The sequence below is a fragment of the Phaethon aethereus genome (assembly GCF_964289735.1).
Source record: "Phaethon aethereus genome assembly, chromosome: 5".
Lineage (NCBI taxonomy): Eukaryota > Metazoa > Chordata > Aves > Phaethontiformes > Phaethontidae > Phaethon > Phaethon aethereus.
The window spans coordinates 38,180,764-38,195,357 of NC_138579.1; the positions used below are offsets into that span (position 1 = coordinate 38,180,764).

Sequence of the window (14,594 nt, forward strand, 5' to 3'; positions counted from 1 at the left end):
GCTGGCGGCGGGGGCAGGCGGGGCGCAGGGCGGCGGGGCCCGCTCCGGCTGTCACCGCTGTCACCGCCGCCGTCGTCACGTGACGCGGCTCCGCTGTCCCCGCCCCCGCGCAAGGCGGTGCCCTGGCGGAGGGAGGACCCGGATGCCGGCATACACTCCCCCCCCCCCCTCGCGGGTCGCTTATGGTCACGTGTCCCTCGGGAACGGGAAGGAAGAGACGTAATTGGCTTCCGGGTCTGTTTGTGACATCCGGAGGTCTCTGACTCTGTCCGTCCACTTCGCTCTCAGCGCCCGCGGTCCCAAGGGGGCGCTCTAGCAAAGAGTGGCCTTCTGCCTCGACGTTGAGACTCTGTGGTCTTGGGGGCGCGGGGATGGCCTATCGCGTGCAGAGCAGCAGGAGCAGGGCGGGCTGGCGCTTGCGCAGTGGAGCGGCGGTGGCCAGGCGCACGCTGAGGCAGGAGCGGGACCAGCGCGAGACTCCGGGCTGCGAGCGCAGAGCGGGACCCCTCGGCCGTTGCCAGGTAGCGACTGCGCCCCCGCCTCCGCTCGCGTCCCGCCACGCCTCAGGCTCTGGCCCCGCCGCACGGCTTGGGCCGCGGTTCCGCAGGGCTGGGACGCCGCTGTGGGCCCGCGGTGTCGGGAAGGGGACTTGGCGCGGCTGAGGCTTGGGCCCGGGCGGGGCGGGCGGGATCGGCGCCGCAGCTGCGATCTTCCCAGGCTGTGGGGCTGCGCTCCCCAGGGGCCCGGCCCACCTCTCGCCCTCACTGTACCAGAGATGGGCCCTTCTCGGCCCGGCAGCAGCTCTCGGCCGCCCTGAGGACCGCTTCCCTTCTCTGGTGCTGTAGCTGTCGTTAGGCATGGCCTGTGTTAACGACGTTCCAGCGGCCGGAGGAGTCGCTGGTCAGAAGTTACTCCATTTTCGCCGGTTTCCGCAGAGACGTGGCCGTGGGGACTTAAACCTTTGCTGAGGCGTTTCTAACGTCTTGGAAAGATGATTTCCAGTGTTGGCGCAGTGTGGGCTGTGTGTTGCTCCTGAGAGGCTTCTCAGAGGAGTCCAACATAAAAAAACTTGTGTCTATGGAGAGAACAGTAAAATAAGCCATGTGCAGAGCAGTGTTTGTCCATTCTTGCTTGCTGATTGGGGTTTGCTGCTTTGCAATATATTTTTATTCTGGATTTCGTAAGATATATAGGATTGAGCTGAACTGCATTAAGAGGACTAGAATAGTGAACTGTAAGGTTTTTAATCTTGGAGTTCTTTGTTCAGTTTCAAATTATATGAAGTTTTATGTGAAGCTATATGAAACCTTTAGAGGAGTGTTCTTAGAATCCTTTACTAGCCTGTGTTTCCCTTTTCTTAATCTTAAGAATGGAAATAAGGGTGGGCACAGTCTTCTGAATTGTATGGCCATGGGCACATAGTGCTTGGCATTGCCAACTTTTTTAATTCTTATACAGCTAGAAAGCATTAGCACTGCCATAAAGCTCAAGAATAAAACTTCAAAATGGTCATTTCAACAAACCTTCTTAAGGAGTGGTGCATTTGACTTCTTATCTTAGGCTCCTACTTCTGTAGGAAACTTTCTGTATGAAGCTTCTAGGCATAGACTAGAAATTGAACTAACCTGGTTAGCAGTGATGAGTATGTGGATTCATAATCAGGAGGATGAAGCAGTTTAAGCATTCCTTCTTATCATTATGTGATTATGAAGCATTAATTTTGTACTTTTTTTGAATGTATAATGAAAGAATCCTGTTGGTTTTTTTTTTTTTCAGATTGGGTTGTTTTTCCCCTCCTGACTAGCCATATGTTGGAGGGGGATGCTTTTTTTCTTCAGTCATGTCAGGCTAGTTCTATCTTCCATTCTGACTATTGCCTCTGTTTTCTTTGCTGACAGGTAGGCTCTGGAGCAGGTCTTACAGGATTACTGCAAATATCTTGTGCTGAGTTTAAAAAGTCATCTTCTGGAGTGTAGAGTCTCTTCCTTCTCAGTACTACAAAAGCTTCGCTCTACCGCTTATTTTCTCAGCCTCTCCTATGCTGTCTTATTATGTGCATGCACATACCTTCGTGGGCACTTGCAGGCTTCTTTTCTCTCGTGTCCTCCTGTTGTTGTTAAAATCTGATTTAAAATTTTACACAGCCTTATGAATTTAGATGGATGCAAGGTGTGCAGTGCCACCTTTTCACCACTTGAAGTCTCTTCTTTACAGTGTGCTATGGATTGGTAGTATGACAATTGAAGTAAAATAAAGTCTGGGTAGCAAGCTTTTTCTACTTGAATGAAAAAAAAAAAGCATCTTAGCAAATTGTTGATGTAATAATAAAATACTAGTTAATTTATTTTTTAATTTTTATTGAAACCTAAGAATGAACTGCACAAGCCTTATCCTAATTTGCAATTTTTTGTACCGGTGTTCCCCTCTATGCTCACTAATCCATGTTTGCAGGAGACGGCAGTGATGTACTGTGAAATAAAATCTTTGTTTCTTTCTGCTCAAATTCTAGAATGCCAGGACTAAGCTGTAGATTCTACCAACATAAATTTCCAGAGGTGGAAGATGTAGTGATGGTCAATGTTCGGTCCATTGCTGAAATGGGAGCCTATGTCAGCCTGCTGGAGTACAACAATATTGAAGGCATGATCCTTCTCAGTGAGCTATCCAGAAGACGTATTCGTTCTATAAACAAACTCATCCGCATTGGGAGGAATGAGTGCGTCGTGGTCATAAGAGTTGACAAAGAGAAAGGTATTTTGGGGTATTGTGGGCTGTATCAAATTGAATTCATAGAGAGAAATGCAGATAAACTAGGCAGCTTAGGTATTCATTTGTTTTGCCAGGGTTTTTTTTTTTTTAACACGCGTAAGCAAAATAGACCATAGTTGTGTGATGTGATACTTATGATCATTTTTCCGTTCCTCTGTGTTCTTTGGAAATTGGGTTGATGAAGGTCAATCGCATCAGTAAAGATTTGCTTACGTGGGTCCTCACCAGCTCAATGTTTGGTCAAGAAGCTATAGTGAAGTGGAATTTTCTTTTGATATCTATGTAGATTAACTGAAGAGAAGGATCATCTGATGTAGAGATAAAAATCTAAATGGTGAGCATTTAATGTGCACAGTCAGTCCTGTTCATTAACAAGTCTTGAACCTTGGCTATAAAATAGATGACACATATGTCATTATTATACCACATGAATTCTGTTGGTTACAAATTGAGATTGTACAGGAAACTTTGTCGTTTCCTGTGTTCTGAACATTTGAATCTTTTACTCTAAAGGTTTTTTTGGTATTTTTTTCTATTTAGAACGTGTCAGGTTTTGATAATACCGTTCTGTGCAATCTTTAAAATCTATATCCAGGTATAAAGAAATAATAAAAATAAACACTGAGCACATCTCCTAAAAACCTGACTGTTGGTATGATGTTTCTCAAGTAATATGCTTTTCTAGAATACTTCTGAAATGCACTTAACTCTGAGATTAAGTAATGAATGGCTGGATAAGAAAAAGCAGAGAGGAAAGACGGGCAAGAAGAAACTTATTTCAGATAGATCTGAAGTGAAATAAGTTTCCCAGCACCTCTAATAGAAGAATACTTCCTCTTACAAATTCATTTCATTCTCATATTAACAGAGAAACACAACTGGAATTCACATAGTGGTCTTTTATTGAATTTTTTGAGGACCCTGTAGTTTGCGAGAAGTAGGGAGAGGCCTTTTCAAATTTACTAAGAAATGGTTCAAAAGAGGTTTTTTCACAGACCGTTATCCCAAAAGGGTATCCAAAGAGTTAGTCAGAATTTGAGAGCAGGTCTACTTTATCAGGAAACCATTCAGAGCTAAACTGATGGAGTACCAACCGTGAATGAAATTGAGTTGAAGACTACAAAATACACATCAAACTTGCTTCTTTGTATGCTGGTATGATTTTTGCCAAAACTCTGTACAGCAACAGGAAAATGGATCACTGATTGAAATAGGAAAATTTCTTGCAGGTTTGCAGAGAAAACATTCTTAGGGCATTAATTTTCAATAATAGCGTACAAAAGTTTTGCTATTGTAAGTATTTACAGTTGAAAGAATAATTTAATACCCTAGTTTGGATCATGATTTGATCAAATTCATTAAGGTTTGGTTTTGTTACTTTCTCTAGCAACAGACAGAGATAGTGTAGGCGAGGGGCAAATCCTGAGCCAGGACATTAGACATAGTTTGCAGAATGCTTGACACTTTCAAAATGGTTTTCCTCAATAGGTTATATTGACCTGTCAAAAAGAAGAGTTTCTCCAGAGGAGGCAATCAAATGTGAAGACAAATTCACAAAATCGAAGACTGTAAGTTGCTTTGCTAGATTCAGGCACTTTGTTTTGCCAGCTTCTTTCCCGAGCAACCAAAGTGCATGGACATAAGATAATATGAAAATAAAGTATAGTTCTCATTTATTAGACATACTCTGATTCTCATTTACCCATGCAAATATATATAATCAGCTCATCTGTCCATGAGTGCTTTGGTAAGCTGCTGCTTAATTAACGAGTAGGTCAAGTAATATGTCAGTTGAAAATCTGTGATGTAAAGGGGAAAGTTTAAATGACTAGAAATCCGGAAGTGTATGCTGGTTTAGCACTCTGTGGACAAATTTTATTGAAAAGGCGTGCAAGTAGTTTAAGGCATCGACTCCCACCCTTACTACTCTGTGGTCTTAGGCTTCTTAGTAGAACACTTCACATTAAATACTAATTTGATTCTAACTCTTTTAAATTTATTTGCAAATACAGTCTTTAACAGCTTGATAATACTTTCTGCATTAATTTCCATGAAAGAATAATTTTCTCTTCATAACTACACAGTAAAGGTTCAGGTTAATAAAGTGGCTTTGCTATTTTTTAAGTTTCTCAAACTCGGTTTGTAATTTATTGCTAAATATAACGAAGGATTGTATTGTAACATCATATAGCGTGTAGAATCAAGACACTTTATAATTGATAGTTTTTATTGTTTATTTGCATCAACAATTTTCATTGTGGACTTTGATCTGCAGGACTCAATTTTGTGCCCATAGTATATGAGACTCATAGTAAGAGGCGTTACATGAGAGTGTGAGACTGGATGGGGGGGATGTTTGGGGGTTTGGTTTTGGGTTTTTTAATACCACTTTTTTGTTCAAGGTTTACAGCATCCTTCGTCATGTTGCTGAAGTCTTGGAGTACACTAAGGATGAACAGCTTGAGAGTCTGTTCCAGAGAACTGCCTGGGTATTTGATGACAAGTACAAAAGACCAGGATATGGTGCTTATGATGCATTCAAGCATGCAGTCTCGTAAGGACACCTTTTCTACTTCTAGAGGTTTATTTCATAACTGCAGAGAAGTTTTTTTCTGGACTAGATCCATCATCATGTTCTTTTTGGGGTTTTGGTGTTTGGCTGTTTGGGTTTTGTTTCAGAGTCAGTATGTAGGATCTACTGGTCAAGTAGACCTAGTAAACTTTGACATCAGTTTTCCAGCTGCTTATTGTAGGTTTCTCTGTCTTACTGCTTTCTTCAAGTTCCCAATGCTTTTGAGAAAGAAGACGCAGAGTTGACTTGTTTTTATCCATCTTTGAGCATGCCACTCTACATATGTCAGTTTTTAAAAGTAGTAATTGAATTTCATGTGGAGAAATACTAAGGCACTTGGTGAATAATATAAGAGGAATGTGTAATTGCAAATATTGGAGAGATTTCTATCCAAAATAGATTTCTCAATAAACATTTCCAGTTTTTACTCTGCTATAGCATGTAAATCTGAGTGATGAACACTAGATGGCAGTAATAAAATTTTAGAAATTGTGTTGACTGATAGCAGGCCACTTGGTAGCATTTTGATTAACTTAAAACCACCTCTGTGTTTTTTGGGACAGAGACAACTTGTATCCTTTTTTGGACTGAATGTGCTCTGTTTCATAGAATAATAATTATTTTCTAATGATATCAAATTTACTGGTAAAAGGCAAATCTGGGCACATTGCTGCAGAAAGAATTCCAGATCATTCTGTAACTGATAAATACTTAGTTAAACACCTGTATACTAAAAGAACAAAAAAACTGTAGTTACATTGGCTGTTTAAGCTTTTCTTAAACTCAAAAAAATTCCTGAACACATGCCATTTGTTGCTCGTCTGCTATTCAGGTGGGAGCACAACCTTCTGAAGGTCTCTGTTTTCAAAACATGATCAGTAATGTCTTAAGATTTCTGACAAAGGACTGCAAATTTTATTTGTTACCATTGCACTCCTATATAAAGCTATAGCGGTTGAGCAGAAAAATGTGGATATTGCTGCCTTCCTGTGCTTGCTAAAGTGCTTTCTGGAGGCTTAGCATGCCCTCAGAGAATTTGACTTGCTGTTTCTCTCTTAGTACGGAAGATTAGTGTTCTGGTGTTTCACACAGCAGGATACCGGTGGCAAAATTTTCAAGTATATTTACCCTCTGATCAGTAAAAATTAAACATCCAGGACCTATTTGTTGAATGCCTACCAAATGCTCATGAAGGTGACTTGAACATTTAACAGAACAGATTGTGAATGAAGAAATGGAATTTGCATGTCCAGTAAATCACTTCTGCCATATTTCTGGGTTCTGTTCGCTTCTGTTTGGCCCTTCTACTATCTATACTCAGTACATAAAATCATGAAAGACGACATTTTATCAGCAGCAGAGACCAATCTCCAGTATTGCCTCTGTTTTTGGGGGCTGTTTTAATTCACGTTTGCCTGCTAGGAGTATTGTAGATGATCTGGTATTGCTTTCCAGAGAACTGCAACTCCTGTCTCTGAAGAACAGGAACAATTTTTGTGAGGAGCTTTTTGGTTATGGTTTCTTGTTTTAGGTATATTAACACAGCAATAAAGAGAATTGACACCACCTCTTCAAACAAGAGCTGCTAATTTATATGGATAAAACTTGCCCCTGTGATCTCTGGATTTTAAACTATTAGCTTGTGATGTAAAAAACCTTTGTTCTTTCTTTAGCCAGGAGTGTAGCCAGCAGATAAGTATCTGTCTGTGATCCAGTCACTGTTAAAAAGGAGTACAAAATAACATGGAATGTAGAATGACAAAAATCTTGTGTTTGAATGAAAAACTAAAAGAATTCAAAAACCTTACATTCATCATGGATTCTCTTTCATGCAGTATGGATTTATCTTTACATTGGAGGGAACATAAATACCAAGCAGCTAGATATTTTTCTCACTCTGTGTATCATGTACAAATGGAGCTAGACAGAAGTCATTCCTTTTCTTAATAAAAATAAAAAATAATAATTCCTTCTAGGAACAGAAACTACTTTTTCTGCTTTGTTGTTGAATGCTTCCGATAGAAAATACATGTCTTTATTTTATTCCAGTGTTTCAATGGACTCTTAAGAGTTTCCCTGTTTTCATTGCCTAGTAGATTATGCATAACAATACTGAAATAGTACCAGAAGTTAATGTTGTGTCATATTCCACTTCAGTATAACTTCTGTAATGTTACTTTGCTTGGCTCAGAGACCCCGCAATCCTGGATAGCCTAGACCTGACGGAGGAAGAGAGGCGTGTATTGATTGACAATATTAACAGACGTCTGACACCACAAGCCGTCAAAATCCGAGCTGGTGAGTTCTTTCCAGATGTTCATTGAACATGTCTTGACACTTAAGTTAGTGTATCTTGTTGCAAACTATAAACTCAGTTAAAACTAGTGTTGATGATGCTGATATTTGAGTGGAACTGTTCTGCCAGAATTAAAACACCTTAATCAAGGCTTGCAAAATGCCTCTGTGGGTTCTATCTCGAAGTCCAAGGTGGTTTGGCTTTCATTTTTTTCCCTCGAACTGCAGATTCCTTGGGACACAAAGTACTTGTCCCAATATGTAATGCAGTCTATCATATTGTGCTGACACACGATGAGTTTAAATATTTTATAGTTATTACTGCATCCACATCATTCTTTTTCATTATTCAAAGTATTAGATTCATTGGTTCCCTAACAGGATGATTGATCTCTGTCAGCATGGCTATGGCCTATGTCTTAGCCACTTGTCCATGAACATGTGAAAATAGTTCTGACTTTGCTCTGGTGTATGGTTGATGGCAAACCATTCAGCAGCATATATTAGTTGTCTGTAATGTATTCATAAAGTGTATGAGCTGGTTTGTCTCTTATTAGCTCAGTGCAGGCAGAAAAAGCATATGACTGCACTACTTAAGAAGGCATACTTTAAAATATAAATCTGGTTGTACAGCTAACCGAACAGCCTAAATGCATGCTTGCCATTAAACAGTCAGGGTAGCAAAGTCGCATTTTTAAACTCGATTGAGAAATTATACCCTCTGCAAGGGTATATTGAGGAGCATTAGTTGATTACTGTGGAGAGAAGAAAAGATAAGCCATATCCGCATGACAGTGAAGTCAAGGGGAGAGTGCAAAAGGTAAAGTAATGAAAAATTCCTTTACCTGTTAATTTAGATCACCATGAGTTAACATAGACTTAAAAAACATAAGACTGCCATGAAGAATGAAATGGCTAACATAAGTAGCACTTCTTTAGTTTTGAAAATAAGATTGCTTGATGAGCATGTTCTCTTACTTCCTTCATGTTGCCTATTTTGTTGTGATGGTCTATATGTTTTTAATTTTGTCTTCAAAGCAAGTGTAGAAATTTTCCATTGACTTGTAGTCTCATCCTGAGGCGGACTGGGATGCTCTTCTGTGAATTTGTTTGTGGTAGCTGAGAATTAGCAGGTTGTCATTAGTCACCTGGAAGTGAGACTAACTTTTCCATGTAGCTTAGTCTTGCACCATTGCTACACAGGTAAAGAAATCTTTGTCTTTCGACTAATCAGGGTATTACGGATATGACCAGCATTATTCTATGCACTAATTTCCAAACATCTACAAAAAGCTATAGCTAACTATCGCTTTAACTATGTTAATACAACTCACCTTAAAATAAAAAAAAAAAAATAAAAAAAGTAATTCCAGTGCTTCTCAAGTGATGCCTCTGTTGCAATTGCTGACAGAGTTCTGTGAATTTGTGGATGTGCTCTCTTTGAAGTTTCATTTTTCCCGATCTTTCATTTTCTCTGGTATTTATTGCCTTTATATCTTCATCTCTCCATGTGAAATGCATCACTATTCCCATTGAGTTTATTGGGTGAGAGATGAGTGAATATGGGTATATAATTTCATATCTTGGCTTTTCAAAGCACTGTGTAAAATGATGTACATCTAAAGAATTTATGAAGACTTTTATGTTGACGTATAAGTCAAGAAAGTGAAATAACTTCCACAGCTTTGGGAGCTACTGAGGCTCTCATTGTGGATAAACTTTGGTTGCTAAAAAGCTTTGTAATAAAGTTTGCATTAAAAACTTTAAAGTTACCAAAGGCTTTAGAATCTTTAAAATTTTATTATTTGTGTTCCTTTTCCTAGATATTGAGGTTGCCTGTTATGGTTATGAAGGCATAGATGCAGTAAAAGAAGCTTTGAGAGCAGGCTTGAACTGTTCTACGGAGAACATGCCCATTAAAGTAAGTGTCTTAATAGTGAAGTCAAAATCAAGGTTTTCTGATGCCCTCAGGTACCAGTAGCATGCAATTGCAGTTGTCACAATCACATAGCTGAGGCTGGGAAGCCATCTACCTGCTTTCCGATTCTTCTCTAGCAGCTACATAACACACTTCCTTTTAGCTGTGTGCTGACAGTTGCTCCTGTGACTGTGCTGTGGCTTCCCAAGTTCAAGTTGTATTCATCCTGTTCAATTTGTTCAAGTCAAGTATTGGAACACTACATATGTACTGCTCCTTTATGCAGCCGTACATATGGAGCAACAAATTTTATTGCCAGATATAAAATTATGTAAGAAAAGGAATGTTTGGTCCACATGTGTGTGAGTGTTGGTAGAATGGCTAGTGTACCCAGGCCTATTTTTTTCCCCCAACAATTTTAGCCTATTGAGTGCATTACCAAATAAGTGTTTTCAAAAAACTTGAAAGTACTTCTTTCTTTGAAAATAATTTCTTATAATGGTTTCTTGTAGCAAAAGGCAAATTTACTTATTAAGTCATCCTAAAAAAACAAACCACACAAAAAAACCCAACACCAAAAAAAACCAAACCACACCAAAAAAAAATCCACAACAAACTGGTTGTCACAGTTCTTCTAGTTGTTTGAAAAATTATGTGATAGGCTGTTTTACTGATCTGCTAAATGGATATTCTCTCAATTTAACAATATTTTTTATTTATTAACAATAAAAATCAACATCCTATGCAGAAATAACTGATGTTATGTTGGAAGTCAGACAGGCTGTGCACTTTCTTGTCTGCTGTTTCCATCCAAGTTGTTTATACTTTCAGAGAGGGCTTTTCTAATGGGAAAATGTTTCTTCTCAGAATTCTACATTCAGAACTGCATTCCTCACTTTGCTTTTGAGATTTTTCTTTCTTTGTTACTGAGTTTGCTATTTTATTTTCTCTTTTTTCCCCCAATTCCTACAATGTGATAGATTAATCTGATAGCCCCTCCTCGTTACGTGATGACTACAACAACACTGGAGAGAACTGAAGGACTGTCTGTTCTAAATCAAGCCATGGCTGTAATTAAAGAAAAAATTGAGGAGAAGAGGGGTGTCTTTAACGTGCAGATGGAGGTAAAAACACATTACATTCTAAAATGTAATTTTTTTTTTTCCTTGCAAAATTTTTAAAGTAGAGCAAGATCAGTAGTGCTAGGAGAAATTTTCACAAAAAGGTATTAAACTAAAAAACCCCTAAACTTCTGTATTTCTTAAACAAATGGCCAAAAATTCTAATTTTCTTGGGTTTTATTGTGTGACTTCAGGATGTATTTTATCTCTTGCTCTTTATGTAGCATCAGAGCCTACAAATACATACAGTCTTTCTTAGCAACAGTTTATCATATGTTCTGTTTTGGGCTTTTTTTCAGCCTAAGGTGGTTACTGACACAGATGAGACTGAGCTTGCAAGGCAGTTGGAAAGACTGGAGAGGGAAAATGCTGAAGTGGATGGGGATGATGATGCTGAGGAAATGGAAGCCAAAACTGAAGACTAAATATTCTGGGATATTTAGAAGAGACAAACCATATGAAAAATTACAAGACCCCATTGCAAACACTCTGGACTAAATGTTTCCAGTATTGAAAACTTCAAATGCAAATGCTTGAAGTGTTTTACTGTTTTCAAAAGACCAATATGTGAAAGGTTCTTCTAAATAACATTTGATGCAGCAACTTACACAAATTGAATCCTTTTTGAAGGGAAGGTGCCTAGTCAAATTCAAGACACAGATCTGGCCAGAAGGAGATTGCAGCCCCATGCTGAACATTTTCATACATAATTCCAAATTGGCGATTACAGCTCAGTGCATCTGTTAATGATCTTTCCTGGGAGCACCAAAACCAAGCAAGCTGAACAGTTCTATACAGAATGTATGTGAGCAAATACTCAATAAATTTCTTGGCTATGTAAATCCACTTTTTTCCCCCCCCCCCCCTCTTTTGTCACATGGCCTAGAGTGGTGTGAATATTATAAAACCTGACAGGGTATAATCAGTGGGTGACTCCCCTGTAACATGGAAAGAGCTTTCTTTTGCTTGCTTTAAATCAAGCCAAGAATGAGTGGAACAACATGTTTTTCTTGAAAGTTTGTTGATGCAGACTTGTTTAAAAGAGCATTTCCTTTGTTTATCGTCTGCATTTAGGGACTGAGAACTTGAAAACTTTGAAAATAGCGTGTTACCGTTCCAAATGGCTCATAAATAGGTGATAAATGAAACATTACATGTAGTTGGACTTTGCTCTTATAGGTGAATATAGCACTATCTTTAATTGACTTACTCATACTGCAAAACAGGCAGTACTGTCTTGTGACCTCATTGCTGCAGGCCCTTCAATTCTGCCTACCCTAACTGGTTTACACTGGACTGAGCTATTCACTATAGAAACAACCTGTTTATCTTTTCTGGAGAAGAGAAACAAGATGTGCTTTCCATGTTGGAGTATTAAAAAAAAAAAAAAAAAAAAATCCTGTTTTCCTTATCTGTGGGAACTGCGGGGAGGACTTGTTCTTGTTTAAGTAAACTTTCCAAACTGCTAAAGTTTTAAACATACCTGGGTTTTTTTTATCATCATGTCCCATATTGCTCATCTCCTTTTTTTCCTTAATATTTGGTGAAGGGAAAATGCATGAAAAAGGAGTCTTTGAGCCTTAACTAGGAATTCTTAATACTGCTGCAGTACAAACAATATTGCTACGTGGTGTTGCCACAGAAGGCATGCACAAAGGGCATACATATTGCAATCCATGCCTGACTATCAGAGAAGTTCACATCCACCCAACTCTTAATAGTAATGCAAAGCCAAAAAAGTCAAGTAACTTCCAGTATTTGCAGAATGTAGATAAATACTTGAATGTGTCATCACAAAATTAAGAAACTTTTTTTTTAATGGTTATTTTCTCAAATTGTTGTCTTTTCAGAAGCTGCATCTGGCAGCTGAGTCATGGCTTGAAGTTGTGATAATGTTAGTTTCCTGTTTGAGCAGCTCTTCCCACTAAATATCACTCAAATAGTGGTTTGACTTCCATTAAACATAATACTCAGACAAAAGAACAGTGTTTAAAAACTAAAAAGTCTTCATCTGCTCTGTTATTATTACAGCGAAAATAATGCTGTAAAGCAAAGCCCTGAAAAATGAGCCACACATGCTCGCTCTTTGGAGTACTATTGGGGGGGTTACAAATACATTGTCTCTAAGAGCCATTTGGGTATGTTAATAGGTGAGCATCATTTCTGTCAGTAACTTAGGTAAAAGTTTGCTAAACTTGTTCCGTAGCTACAGGAGCTTTTTCTAATTAGAGCCTCAGCATGCTGGTGTACGCAATTCTGTGTCAATTTTGAGGGTCTGAAAAAAAGACCAAGATGGTGAGGACGGTAACAAAGCAACGTAAGATAAATGCATTTCAATCACTTACTGCACTGGCACATAAAATCGGGCCGTCCTGTTACTTGAGCAAATTTTAACCCAGAAGCTTAAATAAAAGATGCAAGACAACTTAGTGGGTATTTCTCGTGTGTTGCAGTAGCTGGAAGGAGGACGTCTAAGATGGCTGCTTTCAAGGCCTGGTAACGAGGTGCGTGTGAGGGAGTGCTGAACGTGCAAAGCCCGCGCTGGGTCATGGCTGTGCCGCGTCATTTGCTGTAGCCTGTGACTTAAGGATCTTTAGAAGTCGTTGGGATGATGGCTTCTGTCTCAACCAGTCTATTTTGTGTTCCTGGAACTGTGTTTGCTTACCAAGTGCTTAAAATAAGGGTCGTGGGGTTTGTGTGAACTTCTTTATTGAGTCGCTAAAACGAGGTAGCATATTCTCGCTGTTCATTAGCAACTGTCCTGTTTACTCAATTGTAATTGCGAGGCCAAAATCTCCTCTTGCACTCATGTGGGCACGGAAGAGAAAGGTACAGGTATACCTGTGGACAGGACTTGGCCTTATGTGTTAATTGTGAGGATCTCGGTTTGACTTTGATATCTCAGGTTAATTTTGTAAGATTGGCAGCTTGGAAACAGTCTGACTTACAACATCTGATAAGGACTCATTAATGCAAAAAAAACGCCTCAAACAGAGGTACTGGCTCAGGTCAGGCACACAGCCCAGTATCCTGTTTCTGATGCGGGGAAATAGTGGCTGCTGAAGAAAGGGTGCCCTGCTTTCTTGGGGCTGTTGTGGTGTGTCTGGTTTTTAATACAGTGATAATTCCCTGCTGTTTTCTCTCTGATTCTGGCCCTCAGTTTTTTTTAGATGCAGTGGAGCTGGCATGTTGTTCTTCATAGTGGATTCTGCACTTTGATATTTAATTTCTGATAGTTTTTTTGTTCCAGAGTCTAGACAATTAAACAACTGTTTTCAAACACTGCCACCTTTCTACAGTTAATTTAAAAAATACCCTTATTGTCAGAAGACTTTTGAACACTTGTCATCTTTCACTTTTATCTACAAATGTTTAATCATTTTTTTATTTTGATGTGGTTTGTTTTCATCTTATTTCATCCCTAATCCACTAAAGGAACTAAGTATTTAATGGTGTCCTACACCGGAGGGCAAAGTCCTAGCGTCTTAAGAAGCTGCTTTGAAAAAGCTGGGTATATGTAATGCCCCAGATGACACTGTTCGCGTGATGGTACACGATGAGCGTTGCGGAGCATGCGGTAGGGGTTATCCTTTGGGCAGGTTCTCTTAATCAGCTGTACGTGGCTTCTTGAGGGCCTGACCTGGAGGTACCAGCAGTGTCTGTCAGGTCAGCCAGCTGAAATAGCACAGTTTGTGCTCAGAGCCAGCTACTCCTGCCCTTCCCTTTAACCCTGAATAGTGTCCTGTGCTCCTGAAGCCTGCAGCTGGCTCTTCCTGGCCACCCCAATGCAAATTCTGTCACATATAAAGTGTTTTGGGGTCACTTGGAATGGAAGAAAATGTCAAGTGCTCAACTGTGCTTCTTTGTTAAAATACTACGCTGACGTGTGGAAAACTCTACTATAAAATGGATCTGAGGA

General features: G+C 39.5%; 1 protein-coding gene across 1 annotated transcript; it reads left to right on the forward strand.

Moving 5' to 3' along the window:
• Positions 1-2,510: 2,510 nt before the first annotated feature.
• Positions 2,511-11,100, forward strand: EIF2S1 (eukaryotic translation initiation factor 2 subunit alpha; the record flags this gene model as incomplete). Its single annotated transcript, XM_082000042.1, has 7 exons — positions 2,511-2,751; positions 4,258-4,337; positions 5,172-5,323; positions 7,533-7,639; positions 9,460-9,557; positions 10,535-10,678; positions 10,975-11,100. 7 exons carry the CDS (start codon positions 2,511-2,513, stop codon positions 11,098-11,100), a joined length of 948 nt encoding a protein of 315 aa, XP_081856168.1.
• Positions 11,101-14,594: the final 3,494 nt, after the last annotated feature.